At 43.6% G+C, this 22,860-nt stretch overlaps 1 protein-coding gene across 1 annotated transcript in view; it reads right to left on the bottom strand.

Annotated features, from left to right (window-relative positions):
- Positions 1 to 22,860, bottom strand: part of ABCC3 (ATP binding cassette subfamily C member 3) — a 691,699-nt gene that overhangs the window by 270,195 nt on the left and 398,644 nt on the right. Inside the window, exons 16-17 of the mRNA XM_069200423.1 lie at positions 9,644 to 9,770; positions 1,697 to 1,873 (exon numbers count right to left, since the gene is read on the bottom strand). Of these exons, the coding sequence (XP_069056524.1) occupies positions 1,697 to 1,873; positions 9,644 to 9,770 (304 nt within the window). The remainder of the gene's footprint in view (positions 1 to 1,696; positions 1,874 to 9,643; positions 9,771 to 22,860) is intronic.

The raw sequence follows: 22,860 nt of genomic DNA, 5'->3' as shown, positions 1-22,860 counted from the left end.
GATGGTAGTGGGTGGGGTGGCACGCGTGGGGGGGCAAGGGGGAATGGGGGGGAGCAAATATTAACACAATTTTAAAAAAACAAAAAAACGTACTTGTACACACTGCTGTGCAGCACCCACTCCTCTGCTGGCTGCAGGCACAGGCTCCCAGCCTGCCCTGCGGCCAAACCTGATGCTGCTTAAAGCAGAGTCAGGATTGGCTGGGAGTCTGTGTTGCTGGGCTGGAGAGAGCCCTGTGCACATGTGTTTGGCCAGCTCGAGACGCCAGCCAAACACACATGCGCTCTGAGGGGAGTGCTGAGCACTCACACTCGTCACCCCCGTGGCCCGCCCCTTTACAAAGAAACAATAACAAACACTGTTTGTTATCGTTTCCTTGTAAAAGGTTTTGCAACTGCCGCTGCTGGCAAGGTGCAACGCTCCTACGCCCTCATGGAGGAGCCGCTCCTAATTAAATGTAAGTCTGAGTCAACTTTTAAGAATTCAACTTTTAAGAAATTCTATTGCGAACCAGTGATGTGATCAGTAAGGTTTCAATGTGCATAATCCTTGTGTCAGGCCCTGACACAGATTGTAAAAAACATAGCTATTTTGAAAGAAAGTTTGAACTCTATTACAGACACAGAGGCAAGGATTACCCCATACATGATGATACAGAGGTCTCCGGACCCAACACAGAAATCACTAAGTGCCTTTGAAGTAAGGCAAAGTATGCCTGTTATTAATTTAATTGTGGTGGTATTGTATTTGATTATGGTACTAACAATGTTGGGCTGTTATGGCTATATAGATCAGGAATACAATTCTCAAACAAGACTACAAATTGGGGGAGGTGAAATGGTATAATTTTCACGTGAAGAAAGATGAAGTGTCTGTATGGTGTATGGTGTTTGAGGACTATGACTGGTGGTGCTAATGTTCCACTGGGGCTGTTGAGCAATACCAGGAGAAAGATAATGAATAATTCCTACCTTGATATCCTTTTTTTAATTGAAAACATCCTTCACACCAGTTAGGATATTTTACATTCAGCAGCAGGGAAATGGAAGGCAGGAACTGAGGGCACCACACATAGGTGCTGCAGATTTCCAAACACAAGTGGCATATGTGCAAAGGTTATACAATTTCACTTTGACTAGTTGTCAAATAATTGACACCACATAAGGGATATGTTCATAAAGGCTATCAACTCAATAAACAATATACATCTACCAATAAACGTGTGCATTAAAGAAATACTGTCAAATTCAGAAGCTGTGGTAAACAGTGGCTGCACTGTGGGTTGAAATGGGTGCCACTCAGTGTAAGTATGCATTTCAGCATATGCTCTGTTTTGAGATCATCAGCTGAAATCAGAGGGTTAACAGGGGGCTTGGTGGTGTATAGATCTTTAAAGGAAATATTTATTTGCTACTATCCATGATCATTGAGGATGTACTGAGTTCAATCTTCATTTCTTGTTGGACTGTCTGGCGACCACTCAGCTCAGTGACTTTGATGGCAATTTTAGTTTTCTGACAGCCTACAAACATCTGATTTTAATGTTTTTTCGCAACCAATGGTTTTCAAGCCTGTGATGGATGACCATGATTTAAACTTGTTTGTTGACAATCCATTTGAATTAGAATACGTACTGCATGAATACATTTCACTTGAAAATTTGGACTTCAAGACTTGGGCAAACTGCTCAACAAACCTTTTCTCCAATTTCAGTTTGGTCTCCGCCAGGAAGCATTTCGAGGTCGGTTTTTAAAGCACATGCTTCCAACACATGCTGGTATTGGCACTCATTGCATGGCTGCCCAAACAATATGTTGTCTTTCAAGGTAGAGTTCTGGATCCAGGCTTGTTGAGGAACATAGGCAACTGATCCCTTAAAAATACAAAAAATGCCTGACATAACTTTTCTAATACCTTATTTCAGTTTTTTTAGACACAAAGACAAATAAGTGAAAATCAATATTAGGATTAAAACGAATAAGCTTAGGACAATAGATACCGTATGCAAAAATAATTAACATGCCACGTTCTTACCAGTAGTTGATATTATTACACTCATTCTCTGAAGCCTTGCTTGTTTTTCACCCCATCTAGAAACTGTGGGCTACCCTTGCAGCAGAATGTATCACCCTAACGTTATCCCTTCCAAAGTGATAAAATCCCACCCCTACTATCATTCCTCCAACACCAATCTGCAGCCTGTAAACCTTAAAACCTAAATACCTGCCCACTATGTTTTCTCTGGAGCTTAGTAACCACTTCACCAAGGGGGACCTTCAGCATCTCAGCAATTCTTCTCATGAAGACGTGTTACCCATTCCAGTGCTTGCATGTGCCTTATTTTGGCTTAAGAAGTGCTTAAACATAAAATACATTTTTTTAAATAAATGTTTGAGAGCAGGAACACAATTCTTCCTATCAAATGGCTTAACATTTATTTCACAAAGTATGTGCAAAGAAAAACACAATGATTGAGCATATTCATACTTCTTCAAGGCCTCACAAATGTGCAGCGGGAGTTTCTTGTTGATACATTTAAAATGTTCCTCTTTCCTACTTCCACTGTATGCTGCTGCCTCTTGCTTCAAACGCCCTCAGAAAGGCAAATTGAGCCATACTACGCAATCAGCAAAGCAGACCTTGCAGTGTCAGAGCAGACAAGAAAAAAGTGGTAGAGTTTAATATTTAATATTATGCTTGCCAAAGAAAAACACAATGTTTGCCTGAATACCAGAAACTAAGTTAACTCAAAGGAGCAACAGAACAAAAATGAAGGAGTCTATTCAAGACATAAGCAGTAACTCTTCACCTGTAGAAATATGCCTACATATACGGGTGCAGATTTAGTATTGAGAATTCAAAATACTTCTCCATAGTACACCTAGAAACGTTTTCCATGAGAACTACTTGGAATTTCATGTGACATCTCACATGGTCTTCTATTCCCACTCTGCCCAAACGAACGGAGTAGGGGGAGTTACAGTCCCCTAAGCAAAGGAACACTATCTTTTTTCCTATGGAGGAAAAATATGTTTCTCCATGGAGACAACCTTTCCACTACCCCCAATATCTGAGCCATTCCCATTCCTATCTTGGGAGGGTGGTTACTCAGTGCAGTAACTTTCTGACTATTCCCAGAGTGTGAAAGAGTCATTCATGCATACACTTATGTCTGAAAATACCTTAGTGAATTGGGTCCTGCATTTACAGAATCTTTTATACTTTCATGAATGAAAAAACACCATATATAATATTTCCATCCAACAACTCAGATCTCAAGACCACATTCTCCAATATAACCTATGGAGTATCACATAGATGACAATGACCCATAATACTTCTCAAACTAACTCATGCAATATAAACAATTTGGGTCACACTTGTACAGGTTTTATACCAGGACCACAATTAAAGGAATACAGGTTATTACACAGATAGTGACCATGAATTAGAATTGAGTACATAAGAGCCAAGAAAAAAAGCCTGATCATGAGAAGACATCCCTTACAATACACTGACACCCACATATCCTCCACCACAAAATTCCCAAAAGAAAGCAAGCTACAGAAAAGAAGAAACATCCTATAAACATACCACATCAATGACCCATACACTGCATAATCAATCCTGAAAAACTAAAAGCATCACCATGGTTACAGGTATGTGAGCAATCATTCAAGTGATTGATTTGATCAGGCAAGTAGTGGAATGTACAAGCATGTTCTGGCATGGCCAATCACCTCAAATAAACAAGTACAACATACTGAAACAAGACAAATCACTTTCATTTAAATTGTACGTTACGCACAGGTTTAGCACATTTATGTTGGATCCTTAAGACAAAACATTGCACACACTGAACACACCACCAATCACTTGGCACCAAAAGAACCACAGAGGATAATGCAGATAACATTTCACTTTATTGCATGCATGGTACACAGAAGTATACACACATAAGTTTGTTGGATTGGGCAAGCCAAAGTGCTGAAAGGATTGGGATAGAACCTTCCATTGATTCCAACAGTGCTGTGTAAATCCCACAGCTGACAGTCCTGGATTTGATTTAACCTTGTCTACGCCACAAGTACACAAATGATCTATAGAAGAAGAAACAACTTTCTTCACATCACAGATGGTAACACATTAGTTGATCCTGTCATTGTAAAGGATGCCAGGCATATTGCCTATGTATCGCCTATGGACTATGCTATAGCAGTCTGTGTGCCTGCCAGAATAGTGGGGTTGGTTATGAAATATATCCACCAATGATTAATTCAGAATTTAGGAGGATTAACAGATTAGATTTATGCCAAGGCATTGTACATCGTAACAGTCTGCATTTGTGCTGGTGAGAAACTGGGTCACAAATACTATTGCTGAAGCCATCATCATTTCATCATGCATATGGTGAGTGAGAGCGGAATGGCAGAGACAATGCTCCTTATTTAGTAAATTGCTTATAGCAGGAACTAACTCTGTGAAAATTTTAGTTTTGAAGGAACCTTAACTGAAAGCAAACAGTGGCATGCCAATGCACACCTCAGTATCCATTGTAATATGTTACACAGTGTTAGACCTGACAGCCTTAGGGTGGTCTAACTTTTTGCCTGCCTCCCTCCACTTTTTGGACACTGTTTTTGCTGGCTTTTAGACTGCGCACTTTACCACTGCTAACCAGTGCTAAAGTGCATATTCTCTCTCCCTTTAAACATGGTAACATTGGATCATACCCAATTGGACAAATTAATTTACGTATAAGTCCCTAGTAGTGTGCACTATATGTGCCCAGGGCCTGTAGATTAAATGCTACTAGTGGGCCTGTAGCATTGATTGTGCCATCCACTTAAGTAGCTCCTTAACCTTGCCTCAGGCTTGCCATTGCAAGGCCTGTGTGTGCAGTTTCACTGCCAATTCGACTTGGCATTTAAAAGTACTTGCCAAGCCTAAAACTCCCCTTTTTCTACATATAAGACACCCCTAAGGTATGCCCTGGGTAACCCATAGGGAAGGGGCTGTGTAGGCAAAAGGCAGGGCATTTACACTACCTGGACATGTAAACTTCATAGGTACAACTCCCAAATTCGTTTTTACACTGCTGTGAGGCCTGTTCCCTTCATAGGCTAACATAGAAGCTGCCCTCATACATTGTTTGAGTGGTAGCTGCTGATCTGAAAGGAGTAGGAAGGTCATATTTAATATGACCAGAATGGTGATATAAAATCCTGCTTACTGGTGAAGTTGGATTTAATATTACTATTTTAGAAATGCCACTTTTAGAAAGTGAACATTTCTCTGCACTTAAATCTTTCTGTGCCTTACAATCCACGTCTGGCTGGGTTTAGTTGACAGCTCCTTGTGCATTCACTCAGACACACCCCAAACACAGGATACTCAGCCTCACTTGCATACATCTGCATTTTGAATGGGTCTTCCTGGACTGGGTGGGTGGAGGGCCTGCTCTCACACAAAGGACTGCCACAACCCCTACTGGGACCCTGGCAGACAGGATTGAACTGAAAGGGGACCTGGTGCACTTCTAAGCCACTCTTTGAAGTCTTCCCCACTTCAAAGGCACATTTGGGTATATAGGAAAAACTACAACATGAGCTACAATAATAATGTGTCTAAAGATATAATAAACCTCAGAAGTAGATCCCTGTAGGGGCTGATAGATACATAATGATAAATTCAAGTAAATCAATGACTAGTGATACCAGGCTGCTAAGCAAAAACAAAAAATGACAAGGGAAAAAAAAAAGTAAGATCACAATGAGGAAAACTTTAATTAAATCATGTAAATAAACAAATACAGCAGGAATGTGCTGGGGGAACCGATGGCCGTCGGTTCCCCCAGCACATTCCTACTGTAGCGACGCCACTCTGACCCGTTCTCTTTTAAATATAGATTGTTTTTGTATTAGATTATCATTATATATATATATATATATATATTTATCAGTCTTTGAGTACTGTTTTTCTGTGTTTGTATTTACTTTATTCCCTATGAATTATTGTATTATTGTATCAATTCTGTTGTATTTGTATGATGATTTCTTTCCATTTCACTATATTGTTTATTGTTGTCTAGTCTGACTGTGGTGTGCTTGAATCAGAGTTTCAGTTTTCTGTATATCTTCATCCTTCATATTTTATGAGTATTTGTTTATTTACATGATACACATATTTTTCCCTGATTGAGCTACTTGCATTCTCTTAGGGAACCCCCTTATAGTTACTCTCACATTTGGGTATATAAACAGGGCCTCTGCCCCTTCCAACTCAGACACTTCCTGGAGAAGATAACTGGAACCAGAACCTGCATCCTGCCAAGAAGAACTGCCTGGCTGCCCAAAGGACTCACCTGACTGCTTTCTGTGAAGCACTGCTGCCTTGCTGTTGCCCTGCTCCTTTGCTGCTCTCTGGATGTGGTGAGGAAGTGCTCTCTAAGGGCTTGGATAGAACTTGTCTCCTGTTACCTGAAGTCTCAGGATCAAAAAGACTTCTCTCTTGCAACTGGACTCCTTGTGCGGTGAACATTCGATGCACAGTTTGCTAAAACAGACGCACAGCCTGCCCGCGGTGAGAAATTCACTGCACACTGAACCGGAATGACGCAGTGCGACTTTGCAAGGAGAAGATCGACGCAGCACCTGTGTTGCGACCGGAACTTCAACGCACGGCCCACCGGATCGACGCACAGCCGACCAGGGACGACGCAGCCCGACTCCCAGAGGGGAAATCGACGCAACACCTGCTGAGCGGAAGGAACTTCCACGCAACGCCCACCGGAACGACACAGCGCTTGTGACTTCGCTCCGCAAGCCTAGGATTCCACGGATGCATGAAAACGTCTGAAAACTCCGCAACCCGATGCGGATCCACGACTGAGTGCTGCAAATTGACAAACAGCCGTCCCTTCGAGGAAACTAAATGACGCATCGCTGTGTGCGGCCCGAGAAATCAACGCACACCCCTTTGTTTCCGCGCTTCTCCTCCTCTGCGGCCCCTTTGCGGAGATTTTTCATGCGAACCAAATACGTTGTGCTTGAAAGAGACTTTGTTTGCGTTTAAAAGACTTAAAACACTTTATATCACTTCTCAGTGATATTTCTACATTTACTTATTGCATCTTTGATCGTTTTGACCTGCAAATATCCAGATAAATATGATATTTTTCTGTGTGGTGTATTTTTGTGGCACTATATTGTGTTATTGTATGATTTATTGCACAAATAGTTTACACATTGCCTTCTAAGTTAAGCCTGACTGCTCAGGGCCAAGCTACCAGAGGGTGGGCACAGGATAATTTGGATTGTGTGTGACTTACCCTGACTAGAGTGAGGGTCCTTGCTTGGACAGAGGGTAACCTGACTACCAACCAAAGACCCCATTTCTAACACACAGCATATGTACACATTTCACATGCTAGTGAAAAGAAAGAAAACAAAAGTTTAATGGATACCTGGGCACAGAGCCGTTATAGTTCTCTTGATGGCAGACGTCCCAACTAGTCAGCCTCTTCTGGCTTGCTACTCCATTGGATCTACAAGATTATGCTTCACCACAGTTTCTGGTGCAGTGAAGTATGTGAACGACTGACATGGAAAGAGTGGCAGAGTTTAATCCATGGCTGTATCTAATGTGCAGGGAACAACCCACTTTTTAGTTTAACTATGTGGGTACTGACAATGTGCAATCAATCTAGGGGGCACATTACCAATCCTCACAGGCGGTGGTGGAAATCCCATCATCCTTCATTTACAACAGCAGGATTTAGGTCAGGTTTATGACTTCCAAATTGGTGGAGAAACCGCTTCAGAACGGCTAAAAAACTGAAAGCACAGAAGAATACCCACTGCCAGTGCAGAGAATGACCTGTCACAATGAACTCTGCCAGAAATCCTCTGAATCAGTATTTTAGTCATCCTTTGGTTTTAAGGTTACTGTAACAGGAGGTAGATGTGGGACATGTACTGAATATAGGAGATCCATAGATCAGCTTTAAAAGTGCTTCCAGTCACAATCAGTATTGGAGAGCTTGAATTTCCTCCAGCTGCTGGGACCTGGGTGCTTCTGAAAATAAAATGGCCCTTATTTGGAAATGACCTCTGGTCAGCATTCACATTTGGACTAAAATAACTTAATTTTCTCATGCTAGGGTTACAGCCCTTTCCTACAATTACAATTTCAGGCACTTAGAATGTGCAGGAATTGATAAGATATGGTGTGACATGATAGATATTATATCAGTCAATGCAGGGTTATATTCTTGGGCTCGAAGATTTTGCTGCCAAAGTGCCAGCATCTTGAAGAAAACCCCAACAGCCATAAGCACAAACCTTATTCCTAAGATATATTTAGACCAGTGGACACAGCTTCAGATCTTTTGAGGCATCAAAAACAATGAATAGTGACTTCCATAAATCACTCATTGATCAAACCGATACATGTTCTTTCTCTCACAAATGTGGAAAGTTAAGGCAATGGTGATTTAAGGCAATGGTGATTTCACCTGTTTCTCTAAGTAGTTACCTTTAGTAGAGCAGACAGAGGAACGGGGCATACATGTCCTGCACAATACTGTAAAACAAGACTAAAAGAAATAGACAAAGCCAATAGCTTTCCCATAGGCAAGGCTTATTGGCTTTGTCAATGCTTGTTCCTAGTTAACTGTTTTCTCTGATATATTCTAGTACAGTGGGATTTGTCTGCATAGGTTCTATCTAATAGGCTTGTAAATTATTATTGTTTTAAAGAATGTTACTAAGGTATTTGCCTCTTGTGGCAATGAGACAAACAGAGGTACTTTGTATTTTCTGATTTCAGAATACATAGCTTGATGCAGGAAATTTAGGTATTATCACACTCAGTTTTTTCATGTTCACTGATAATTACAAATACAACCTTGGGTAACAAATGTGTTTCTGTGTATATATGAAGTTTAGAAACAGGAAAATAGGGAAATGTAAGCTTTTGTAAGTGTCTTTACAGTTAATCACGACTGTGGTGCAACAGTAGTACATATAGACAGCACAGGAATAAAATTGTGTAATGAAGGTTAAGTAGCAGCAAGGGTGTGCTAGTACTACAATGCTAATATTGGAGTGAATTGTTTTATTGCACGTAGCTATATAATTCACACACAATGTATGTATATCTATGTTTTCCATTTTCAAAAAGTTAATTTGGTTAAATACCAATAGGGTAAAGAATAAAATAAATAAACCTGCAGACTGAAATGTGGAAACAAAACAATTCAAACCTGATTCTTTCTTTGAAGTAAATACCTAAACATTCATTAATTTAACAAAAAGTTTGTGAACTGCATTAGAAGGTTTATTCTCTAAATCCACTGCTTATCTAGACCATACCTCATTCTATATAAGTTTCCATCATATGTCACAAATCAACATCAGTAGGAGAGGAAAGTGAGATGTATAGAATGACATCATGGTGACACTATCATAATAAACTATGTGAAAACTTCTCATTAGTTATTAGTTTTGCAAATCAGTTGTAGTATTGTTGTAGACTTTAAACCAATACTACATAGCATATCAATATGAACTAGAACGATTCAGTCTAAATCTTAAATATACATTATAATTATTTTAAAAACACACTCTACACTGTTACCTACCCGAACAGAGACTTCTCCTTCAAGTTTCTCCATTTCACCTAGAAGAGCTGACACAAGCGAAGACTTCCCACAACCAACCTGGCCGACAACAGCAATTAAGGAACCGCTTGTAACTAGTAAATTGATTCTACAATGAAATATGATAACAATTGTTTAAACTTGTCATAGCGATTTAAGCAAAATAACATGGAGTTGCCTATTGGCATAATGTTTAAAAGCATACTTACATGCCTTTTACATCAGAAGTTGTTTAATATTGCTATCTTATTTTAAAATATGTTTGAGTTTCTAGACATGAAAATAAAACTCTTAGCAAGGAAGTTGAACTTTAGGCATACTCAAGGGCTAAACGTTTGTGTGTTGTGATGCATGAGGACTCTAGCTGAAAACCCTTCGGTGACTTGCACAATCCTTATCATGTACAACAGGGGGTACTTTTTCCAATATAGTACATGAACACAACATCACATTTCCCTGAAACCACTTAAAACCGTGGGGCACAGCTCTTTCATATGAAAGAAGGAGCATGTTTAAAAAACATGAAGAATTTAAAAAAAACCTCTAGTACAAAATAAAACACATCAAAAATGTGTTGCATATTTGTGGCAAAACGATATTAGAAACAGTTCAATACAAGTCAGTTTAAAAGAAAACTGTAGTAGCTCAGAATGTGTAGAAACAGGAAGAAAGATTCCAACTTTTCAATAATTAACTAAGCTATTAAAAAAATAGTAATGTTCTTTGTGCTATTTACTGTAAGCTAGAAAAACAGAACAGAAGGAAGAAAAGCTACGGTTCATTTTTGTTGCTTTCAACAGCTGCTCTGTGACCTGACCTGCCTTTCACCTTGGCTCTACCAGCAGGTACTGTGATGTCAGAACTTGAATGCATTAACTTATTACAGTTGAGGTCTGATGTTGTTTCTTTATAATTGGTGACTAAACACATCACAAGTTTATAATCACAGAGAAATTAGACACAGCTGTTCTTACAGGTATTGCAGAATCCCAGGTATTTTAAACATTTTGCTGTAGGTTTATACTGGCTTTTTGAGGAGATTAGCACATTTTGTGGAATTTTCTAAAAAACGCAGAAGTGCTGCTGGGAAGTGGAGCCAGTAACAACCTTCTAGGGCACTCACAATGGCAAGCATTTAAACATATGTAAATGTAAATGGTGTAAATATATACATATATAAATGATTAACATAAATGCATTTCCACATGTATTTAATTTTTTGTTTTATTTTCTAGTGAGCAAAATTCATAAACATTACACCTTACAGTTGTAATGCTGAATATGAGCAAATTAGTTTACACGTGTAAATGCGCATGAAGTCAATTCCAAACAGGCATATACACATCATTCAGATACTTGGTATGCACAAGTTGATTCTTTCCTGTGCAAATGTGTTTGAGAATTTGGCCTCTTCCAAGTAATTGTATTTATATTTTCAAGGATTACAGGTAGTCAAAGACAGACCTTCCAGACTATGAGGTGCTTTTATTGTCACATTGGCAGACCTAAAATTAAACTGAATTCTCACTACTAAACAGTCTAGATTGAAAGTATGGAAATTATGGGCATGAGTCATGAGACATTTTCCAGGTGTAATATAAATGTTACGTGGCCTATTAAGCACTTGTTTGTAGCATGTAGTGCTGCATATGTCCATGTATTCTCTTATTATCTAATGCTGAGCTAGGGCATTTGCAAGTTAGTTTTATCAATAGACGCCATTCCAGTCATAAAATGTGCTGTGACTCCTCCCTTAGTGGACAATACACATGGGCAATGTCTCTATGCTAGATGAGTAGGAATAATTGTGGAGTGTCACATGAGTGTAGCATGGAGCAATATGATCATTGTGTACCATCAACTAGTTGTAAAATGATCTGCAATCAGCACTGACTTCCGAGGGGGAGGAGGAGCGCATTTAAATCTAAAAAGTTTACATGCTATGAACAGAAACTTTTCCATTCATTTTATGCTTGCTGTGTATACATATGCTCTACATAAGACTGTAAAGCAGTACCCTCCATAAGCAGTGACTTGTGTATGGCTGATGCAGCTGTCTAAAACAAGCTTGTCAAGAATGTGGCCACCCACAGCTTGTTGGTGGGCCAGGATATCTACACAGTAGTTCTTGGAAAATGTGTGAGAGGCTTACCAGGCGGCTACTTGGAGAGGTCTTCTAGTCAGGTGTTTGGAAACAAACTACCAGACAAACATTTTCCACTCTGTGGGGTAACAGGCAAGGCAAGTGGGCCTAAAGACTTACAGCTGAATGGCCATTCATTCTGGAGGTAGGTTTAAGTGCCCATATTCTAAGACATCAGGTGTCAGATCTCTAAGTTGAGCTGCCTGACGTGTGGGAGTCTGATATGGCCGTGTGTCTGAGTAAGAAGGTCCAGATTGAGTGGAAGCTGAACATCTCCAGGAGCATGGGGTGCGAGGGTTGTCTGTCTCATGTGGGAGCCAGAAGGATAAGTGTCAGGAATGCTTGTCTCAAAATATAAAAGGAGTTTGTGCAAAATCATCAAAGATCCCTGACCAATTCATCCATTTTGAATTGCTCATGGACTGTAGGTATAGGTACCTGGAGGTGAAGTTTTGGCATTTTGAATTGTCAAAGGTGGTGAATGTGTTTATTTGTGCTGTGCCCTAATGATGGAAGTACCTGTGTAGTACTTGTGGGTGGAGTTCCCACTCACGGACTTATTGATGTATACTGCTGAACAGATTTCCAAAGTCCATGTCCACCTGTGGAAGGCTTTCTGTTAGGTGCGGTATGTTGTGGAAGATTGCCCAATGCCATATCACATGCGCTAAAGTTGATAGCTGGGACAGTGGTCAACCTTTATTTGCTGTTAATACATGATGGTCATGTTGTGTGTCTTGATGAGGGCTATTTTCCCATGAATGACCAGGAAGAAGGCTTTGAGGTCTACGTGTATGACTAGCAATTTTAGAACATCTGCTTGGGAGCCATTGCACACCGCATGGATGTCAATGAAATGTGCACCCTAGCGTGAGGTGAGTGATGCATCTGTGTTGATGGTCGGTTGTTGAATGGGGTCTGCAAAAGCCCTGCCCTAATAGCAAGTTATTGCTGATCCACCAATGCAGAGAGCGGGGAGTGATAGCTTTTATCAACATTAGATTTTTCCACAGAGTCTCTACCTACAACCATTGTCCCATTTGGCACTACTGTAGAAGTTACAAATGAAGCCTGGTGTGCAGTACAGAAGATATGCATGAGGCCAAGTTCTCTAAAAGCTGCATCACAGTTCTGACTGTGAGTTGATGACTGGGCTGAAAAAGAGGCAGCAGCTGATTGAATGCCAACACCCTCTGATAATAGGGGTAGGCTTTACCTGTAACTGCATTCAGCAGGGATATCAAGAAAATATGGGTCTGTTGAGGTTAGAGATGAAGCTTGGTGGCACTTATAATGAATCCCAAGCTGTGGGGCAAGGCAATAGCTGCTCGAGTGTGGGCAAGGCATTGCTGCCTTCAGCCTCTCAATATCAGCCAATCACCAAGGGAAGGGAAGATGTGAGGGCCCCCTTTCACAGGTGGATGACCATTACTCCTTGAAGCTGTAGTCACCCAAAAAGGAAATTCTTTAAGTTGGTAGTTGTAGAAAGTTGGCTCTGTATGTGCTATTTCAAAGTAAGAAATAGCATGCACAGAGTCCAAGGGTTCCCCTTAGAGGTAAGATAGTGGCAAAAAGAGATAATACTAATGCTCTATTTTGTGGTAGTGTAGGCTTATAAAAGGAGTAGTGTTAAGCATTTGTTGTACATACACACAGGCAATAAATGAGGAACACACACTCAGAGACAAATCCAGCCAATAGGGTTTGTTATAGAAAAATATATTTTCTTAGTTTATTTTAAGAACCACAGGTTCAAATTTTACATGTAATATCTCATTTGAAAGGTATTGCAGGTAAGTACTTTAGGAACTTTGAATCATTTCATTAGCATGTTTACTTTTTACATAAAACACAATAAGCTGTTTTAAAAGTGGACACAGTGCAATTTTCACAGTTCCTGGGGGAGGTAAGTTATTGTTAGTTTTAACAGGTAAGTAAGTCACTTACAGGTTTCAGTTTTTGGTCCAAGGTAGCCCACCGTTGGGGGTTCAGAGCAACCCCAAAGTTATCACACCAGCAGCTCAGGGCCGGTCAGGTGCAAAGGTCAAAGAGGTGCCCAAAACACATAGGCTTCAATGGAGAGAAGGGGGTGCCCCGGTTCCAGTCTGCCAGCAGGTAAGTACCCGCGTCCTCGGAGGGCAGACCAGGGGGGTTTTGTAGGGCACCGGGGGGGACACAAGTCAGCACAGAAAGTACACCCTCAGCAGCGCGGGGGCGGCCGGGTGCAGTGTGCAAACACGCGTCAGGTTTCCAATAGTTTCCTATGGGAGACCAAAGGGTCTTTTCCAGCCGTCGGGAAATGGAGTTCAGACAGTCGCGGTCAGGGGGAGCCTGGGGATTCCCTCTGCAGGCGTCGCTGTGGGGGCTCAGGGGGGACAACTTTGGTTACTCACAGTCGTAGAGTCGCCGGAGGGTCCTCCCTGAAGCGTTGTTTCTCCACCAGTCGAGTCGGGGTCACCGGGTGCAGTGTTGCAAGTCTCACGCTTCTTGCGGGCAGTTGCAGGGGTCTGTAAATCTGCTCCTTGAAACAAAGTTGCAGTTCTATTGGAGCAGTGCCGCTGTCCTCGGGAGTTCCTTGTCTTTTCTCGAAGCTGGGCAGTCCTCAGAGGATTCAGAGGTCGCTGGTCCCTTGGAAAGCGTCGCTGGAGCAGGTTTCTTTGGAAGGCAGGAGACAGGCCGGTAAGTCTGGGGCCAAAGCAGTTGGTGTCTTCTGTTCTTCCTCTGCAGGGGTTTTTCAGCTCAGCAGTCCTCTTCTTCTTGTTAGTTGCAGGAATCTAAATTCTTAGGTTCAGGGCAGCCCTTAAATACTAAATTTAAGGGCGTGTTTAGGTCTGGGGGGGTTAGTAGCCAATGGCTACTAGCCCTGAGGGTGAGTACACCCTCTTTGTGCCTCCTCCCAAGGGGAGGGGGTCACATCCCTAATCCTATTGGGGGAATCCTCCATCTGCAAGATGGAGGATTTCTAAAAGTTAGAGTCACTTCAGCTCAGGACACCTTAGGGGCTGTCCTGACTGGCCAGTGACTCCTCCTTGTTGTTTTCTTTGTTTCCTCCAGCCTTGCCGCCAAAAGTGGGGGCCGTGGCCGGAGGGGGCGGGCAACTCCACTAGCTGGAGTGTCCTGCGGTGCTGTGACAAAGGGGTGAGCATTTGAGGCTCACCGCCAGGTGTTACAGCTCCTGCCTGGGGGAGGTGTTAGCATCTCCACCCAGTGCAGGCTTTGTTACTGGCCTCAGAGTGACAAAGGCACTCTCCCCATGGGGCCAGCAACATGTCTCGGTTGTGGCAGGCTGCTGGAACCAGTCAGCCTACACAGATAGTCGGTTAAGGTTTCAGGGGGCACCTCTAAGGTGCCCTCTGTGGTGTATTTTACACTAAAATGTACACTGGCATCAGTGTGCATTTATTGTGCTGAGAAGTTTGATACCAAACTTCCCAGTTTTCAGTGTAGCCATTATGGTGCTGTGGAGTTCGTGTAAAACAGACTCCCAGACCATATACTCTTATGGCTACCCTGCACTTACAATGTCTAAGGTATTGCTTAGACACTGTAGGGGCACAGTGCTCATGCACTGGTGCCCTCACCTATGGTATAGTGCACCCTGCCTTAGGGCTGTAAGGCCTACTAGAGGGGTGACTTATCTATACCTGCATAGGCAGTGAGAGGCTGGCATGGCACCCTGAGGGGAGTGCCATGTCGACTTACTCGTTTTGTTCTCACCAGCACACACAAGCTGGCAAGCAGTGTGTCTGTGCTGAGTGAGGGGTCTCCAGGGTGGCATAAGACATGCTGCAGCCCTTAGAGACCTTCCTTGGCATCAGGGCCCTTGGTACCAGGGGTACCACTTACAAGGGACTTATCTGGATGCCAGGGTGTGCCAATTGTGGAATCAAAAGTACAGGTTAGGGAAAGAACACTGGTGCTGGGGCCTGGTTAGCAGGCCTCAGCACACTATCAATTCAAAACATAGCATCAGCAAAGGCAAAAAGTCAGGGGGTAACCATGCCAAGGAGGCATTTCCTTACAGTAGTGATGTCCACTTAACACAAAACAAAGGTACATTCTTCCTGCTGGTGTGAAGGCACTCTGTCTATTGTGCCTTTCTAGAGAAGCATTTGTACCTCTTCCTCGAGAAGGTGGGATTGGTCTTCACAGGGGATGTATCGGCTGGGTGGGATGTTGGAATGAGATGTGAGAAGCTTTAGGCAGGAAGGAAGTCATTGCCTAGAGGTGGAAGCTCCTTTACTGGAGTCACATCTTCCTATTCCTGTGATTTTACTCTGGTATTTGCCCCTGGTGTAAAACCTAGCCACCTGCTGATGAAAGGTTTGCTGTTAACTCTGGTTGGATTATGTAGGAAAGTACCATCTTTCTTGGCATGTTACCCCCATTTTTACCTGTATGTCAGTATGTTTTTGCCTGTCTCACTGGGATCCTGCTGGTCAGGACCCCAGTGTTCACAGTTTATGGCCTAATGTGTATGCCTGTGTAGTACCTAAATGTGTCACTGAGGCTCTGCTAATCAGAACCTCAGTGCGTATACTCTCTGCTTATAAATTTGTCACTGTAGGCCAGTGACTTAATTTACCAATTTTAACTGGCACACTTGACCCCCCCTTATAAGTCCCTAATATATGTACCTACGTACCTAGGGCATTGGGGTTCCAAGGGATCCATATGGGCTGCAGCATTTCTTTTGCCACCCATAGGGAGCTCAGACAAACCCTTACACAGGACTGCCATAGCAGCCTGCGTGAAATAGTGCACACACTATTTCACAGCCATTTCCACTGCACTTAAGTAACTTATAAGTCACCCATATGCCTAACCTTCAATTGCTGATGGTTAGGTGCAAAGTTACTAAGTGTGAGGGCACCCCTGCACTAGCAAAAGTGCCCCCACATTGTTTCCCAGACTTTGTGAGTGCGGGGACACCATTACACGTGTGCACTACATATAGGTTAATACCTATATGTAGCTTCACAATGGTAACTCCGAATACGGCCATGTAACATGCCTAAGATCATGAAATTGTCTCCCCATTCCAAATCTGGTATTGGGGAGCCAATTCCATGTATCCTGTGGGCTCCACCATGGACCCCCAGTACTGCCAAACCATCTCTCTGAGGCTTGCACTGCAGCTACAGCTGCTGCCACCTCACAGACAGGGTTCTGCCCTCCTGGGGTTTGGGCAGCCCAGTCCCAGGAAGGCAGAACAAAGCATTTCCTCTGAGAACAGGGTTCCCTTTGAAAATAGGTGTTACAGGCTGGGGAGGGGTATCCTCCCCCAACCTCTGGAAATGCTTTGAAGGGCACAGATGGTGCCCTCCTTGCATAAGCCAGTCTACACCGGTTCAGGTACCCCTTCTCCCCTGCTCTGGTGCGAAAGTGGATAAAGGAAAGGGGAGTGGCCACTCCCCTGTTCACCACCACCCCAAGGGTGGTGCCCAGAGCTCCTCCAGTTGTACCAGACTTCAGCCATCTTGATTTGCAAGGTGTGGGGGCACCCTGGAGGCCTCTGAGTGGCCAGTGCCAGCAGGTGATGTCAGAGACCCCTCCTGATAGGTCCATACCTGATAAGGTACCCAATCCCCTCTCAGGGCAATTTAGGGTATCTCCTGTGGGTTCTCTTCAGATTCTGCTTGCAAGTTTCCTTCAGGAATCCTCTGAAACAACTTCAGTATCCTCTGACCTCGGATCAACCGCAGCCTGCTCCAAGAAACGCTGTAACTGCAACAAACTATCCACCAGAGATACTTTCCTTCAGCAACCTCAGCTCCAAGTCAGCAACTGCAACAGTTTCCACGGTGTGCATGCTCTGAGGACTCCCTGTCTTCATCCTGCACCAGAAGGACCGAAGAAATCTCATGTGGAGTGACTGAGTCACTCCCCCTGCTCCAAGCAGGCCCCTTCCAAGACGATGACCAGTACCCTTGAACTCCTGTAACAGTGACGAGCATCCTCCTAAGGACACAGAGGGTGGACATCTTCGACACAGACTGTCCTGAGGTCCTGCTGACGTAATTTGGAGGAGGTAAGACCTTGCCTTCCCTGAGAGCGATGGTACCCCTGTGTACTGCGTCTTCTTCACCCCCTGAGGCCTCTGTGCACTCTTTGCAAAATTCCTTTGTTTACAGCCTGGCCCAGGTCCCCAGCACTCCATTATGCGACATTCAACTAACTGAGTTGTTCTCCGGCGGTGTGGGACCTTCCTTTCTTGTGCTGCATCAACCATGATTTGCACCTCCTTTGTCCCTGTGTCCTGGGACCTCCAGGGGTGCTGGCTGGAATCCTGAGGGCTCCCTTAAGTGCTGAGAGCCCCCTCTTCCCCCTCACACAGAGTTGAGGCCCCCAGGTCCATCCAGCGCCATTGTGATGCAAAACACACTTTTGTCGTAGCCAAGGCTTGTTGGTGACTTCCAACACGAAATCTCGCCTGCAACGATCTTCGCGTCATGGGACATCTTTTGCATCATACAGTAACCCGCTGGCATCTTCCTAGGGTGCATTCCTTAGTCTTTGACTAACCAGAGACTCTTCTTTTGCACCCTCTTCTGGGTTGGCAGGGGCTCCTGTCCTTCCTGGAACTTCTTTTGACTTCTGGACTTGGTCCCCTTCCTTTGCAGGTCTTCAGATCCAGGAATCAGCAGTTGTTCTTTGCAGACTTGGTTGGTTGCTGCAAAATCCCAATCACGAGGTGTAGTGTGTCCTAAGGAAACTTGTAGTACTTCACTCCTGCTTTTATGGGCTCTTCAGTGCTTTGCTGGTGTTTGTGGTTGTTGCAGAATCCCCCTATCACGACTATTGTGTCCTATTGGGGTAGTAGGTGTACGTTACTCCTACTTTTCAGGGTCTTGGGGTGGGGTATCTTGGACACCCTGACTGTTTTCTAACAGTCCCAGCGACCCTCTACAAGCTCCCATAGGTCTGGGGTCCATTTGTGATTCACATTCCACTTTTGCAGTATATGGTTTGTATTGCTCCTAGATCTATGTTCACCCATTGCATCCTATTGTAGTTCTACACTGTTTGCATTACTTTTCATACTGTTACTTACCTGTTTTGGGTTTGTGTACATATGAATTGTGTATATTACTTACCTTCTAACTGAGGGTACTCACTGGAGATACGTTTGGCATATTGTAATAAAAATAAAGTACCTTTATTTTTAATAACTCGGAGTATTGTGTTGTCTTATGATATTGTGCTATATGATATAAGTGGTATAGTAGGAGCTTTGATTGTCTCCTAGTTCAGCCTAGGCTGCTTTGCCATAGCTATCCTTCTGTCAGCCTAAGCTGCTAGAAACACCTCTATTTTACTAATAATGAGGGATAACTGGACCTGTCACAGGGTGTAAGTATCACAAGGTACCCACTATAAGCCAGGCCAGCCTCCTATATTGGTGGTGTAGCGGTGGGATAAGTACTTGCAACTGCTTTACCACTTTGTCATTTGGTACTTTTCATAAGAGAATCATGTATAGTTCAGTATATGCACACTTAACCCAAAACGTTTACTTTTCTATTCTAAAACTTTTAACAAAGTTCTGAAAAGTTTTTGAAAACTTCTAAAAGTTTTCCCAAAGATTGAAAACGTTTTTTCTGTGCTTTCTAATGTTCTAAAACTTTTTTCATTCCCACTATCCTTAAACCTATACTATCATGTCTCTTGCAGAGCCCACTCCCAAACTGTTAATGCAACATATGAGAGTTTAAACTATAAAAGTTTGAGGGGTCTCTGCCTGGATAGAGGTTTGAGTATAGGGAAGAATCCTACAAAAGAGTTTCTCTTTAACATGCTCATTGTAGATGACCAGAACTAGTCTGGCCCATCTCAGGAGAGGTTAGAAAATGGCTAAGCTTCCCAGTCTGACTCAGGGGAGTTCCATGAGAAAGCTGGGGAGGGTTCTTATCAGGTCCTGCCCCCTAGCAGGGCACCTAGTGATACTGGTAGTGATAGAGGCTCCCACATCAGTAGGGCATCTTTCACCCCTAGAGGCCAGGTCACTAGAGTCCACACAGTTAGGGACAGGTCTCCCTCTGAAACTTCCCACATTTCCTCTGTGTCGAAACATTCCCAACCCACCCACCCTGAGAATAACTTATTAGAAAGGGAACTCAAAAAGTTGAGGGTTGACGAGACCAGACCAGACTGAAGCTTAAACAGCAGCAGCTGGCCTTAGATAGGGAATGCCTAGACATAGAGAGGGAAAGACAGAGGTTGGGGTTAGTTCCCCATGGTGGCAGCAGCAGTATTTCTGATAACAATCATGTTAGAGAGCAAGATTCCAGGAATCTGCACAAGATAGTCCTCCCTTACAAGGAGGGGGATGACATTAATAAGTGGTTGCTGCACTTGAGAGGGCCTGTGTGGTACAGTTGGTCCCTCAAAGGCAGTGGGCTGCTATTTTGTGGCTATCTTTCACTGGAAAGGGTAGGGATAGGCTCGTTACTGTCAGAGAAAGTGATGCCAATAACTACAAAGTTTTGAAAGATGCACTCTTGGATGGATTTGGCTTAACCACTGCACAATACAAGATTATGTTCAGAGACACCAGAAAAGAGTCTTCTCAAGACTGGACAGATTTTGTGGACTGTTCAGTGAAGGCTTTGGAAGGGTGGTTGCATGGCAGTAAGGTATCTCACTATGAAAGCCTGTACAATCTTATTCTGAGAGAGCAGATTCTTAACAATTGTGTGTCTGACTTGTTGCACCAACACCTAGTGGACTCTGATCTGTCCTCTCCCCAAGAATTGGGTAAGAAGGCAGACAAATGGGTCAGAACAAGGGTGAACAGAAACATTCATACAGGGGGTGACAAGGATGGCAAGAAGAAAGATGGTAAGTCTTCTGAGAAGGGTGGGGACAAAAGTAAGCATTCTGAGACTTCATCAGGCCCACAGAAATCCTCTGGGGGAGTTGGGTCCAAATCCTCTTCTAATAATCAACCAAAAAAGCCTTGGTGTTATTTCTGTAAAGCCAAAGGCCATTGGGCAAGTGATTCCACAGAAAAACACCAAAACTCCCACCCCCACAACCCTTGCTGCAAATTCTAGTGCCCCTAGTAATAGCAGTGGTGGTGGGAAATCTACTACTAATAGCCAATCCAAGGGTGTAGCTGGGCTCACTATTGGCAATGTAGTTGGGGTTGGTCTTGTTGGGGAGACCACAGAGGCTGTTTTAGTCTCTGATGGTGACATTGATTTGGCCACCTTGGTTGCTTGTCCCCTTAATATGGATAAGTACAAGCAACTTACCCTAATCAATGGTGTTGAGGTTGAGGCCTACAGGGACACAGGAGCCAGTGTAACTATGGTGATAGAAAAACTGGTCCACCCTGATCAGCATCTACTTGGTCAGCAGTACCAAGTGACAGACGCTCATAACAACACTCTAAGCCACCCCATGGCTGTTGTGAATCTCAACTGGGGGGGGTGGGTTACTGGTCCAACGAAAGTTGTGGTAGCCACAGATTTACCTGTAGACTGTCTACTAGGAAATGATTTGGAGACATCAGCTTGGGCAGACGTTTAGTTGGAGGCCCATGCAGCAATGCTGGGCATTCCTGGGCATATTTTTGCTTTAACTAGGGCTCAGGCCAAGAAGCAAAGAGGACAGGGTAACTTGGATCCTGGAACAACGGACCAAGTGCTCCCTAAAGCTAGGGGTAAGAAGGGTAAATCCCTACCCATTATCCCTCCCTCTACAGAGGGTCTCAGACAGCAAGCTGTCAAGCAGCAAAATGGGGATGTCAGTGACAGTCATAGGGTGTACGGGCAAGACAACCTCTTGTACACATAGTAAAGGACTCAAAACCTGGAGCTGCCAGGAGATTGGTCATTCCCCAGCAGTACAGAGAGTTTCTTCTCACCCTAGCACATGACATTCCTTTGGCTGGACATTTGGGCCAGACGAAAATGTGGAAAAGAATTGTCCCCTTGTTTTACTGGCCTCATATGTCAGAGGACAGAAAAGACTTTTGTGAGTTCTGTGTGACCTGCCAAGCCAGTGGCAAGACTGGTGGCACTCCAAAGGCCCCTCTAATTCCACTTCCAGTGGTTGGGGTGCCCTTTGAAAGGGTAGTGGTTAAAATAGTTGGCCCCCTTGACCCTCCTACTGCTTCAGGCAATAGATTTATCTTGGTGGTAGTGGACCATGCCACAAGATATCCTGAAGCCATACCTTTAAGGACCACTACAGCTCCTGCAGTGGCAAAGGCCCTCCTAGGAATCTTTTCAAGGGTGGGTTTTCCTAAAGAGGTGGTGTCAGACAGAGGTAGCAACTTCATGTCTGCATACCTAAAAGCAATGTGGAAGGAGTGTGGTGTTGCCTACAAGTTCACCACCCCTTATAATCCACAACAAATGGTCTGGTTGAAAGGTTTAATAAAACTCTCAAAGGTATGATAATGGAACTCCCTGAAAAACTCAGGAGAAGATGGGATGTCCCTTGCCTCATTTTTGCTTATAGGGAGGTACCCCAGAAAGGAGTGGGCTTCAGCCCCTTTGAACTCCTCTTTGGGCACCCTACAAGAGGTCCACTTACTCTTGTGAAGAAGGGTTGGGAACAACTTTTAAAAGCTCCAAAACAGGACATAGTAGACTAAGATCCAGAATGGCTGAGTATATGAAAAAGGCCAGTAAAAACCTTCAGGCCAGCCAAGAGCTACAAAAGCAATGGCATGACCAGAAGGCTGTCCTGATCCAGTACCAACCAGGACAGAAGGTGTGGGTATTGGAGCCTGTGGCCCCAAGAGCACTCCAGGACAAATGGAGTGGACCCCATCTAACTGTTGAGAAGAAGGGTGAGGTTACCTATTTGGTAGAGCTGGGCACTTCCAGGAGTCTCCTTAGGGTGATTCATGTCAACTGCCTAAAACCCTACTATGACAGGACTGATCTCACCCTGCTCATGGCAACAGATGAGGGACAGGAAGAAGAGAGTGACCCTCTCCCTGATCTCTTCTCCACCACTGAAGCAGATGCCTTAGTGGAGGGAGTGGTTTTAGCAGATTGGCTGACAGCAGAACAGAAAGACAACTGCATCAATCTACTAA

Source organism: Pleurodeles waltl, chromosome 7, assembly GCF_031143425.1.
Source record: "Pleurodeles waltl isolate 20211129_DDA chromosome 7, aPleWal1.hap1.20221129, whole genome shotgun sequence".
Classification (NCBI taxonomy): domain Eukaryota; kingdom Metazoa; phylum Chordata; class Amphibia; order Caudata; family Salamandridae; genus Pleurodeles; species Pleurodeles waltl.
This window is presented reverse-complemented; position numbering and strand designations above follow the sequence as displayed.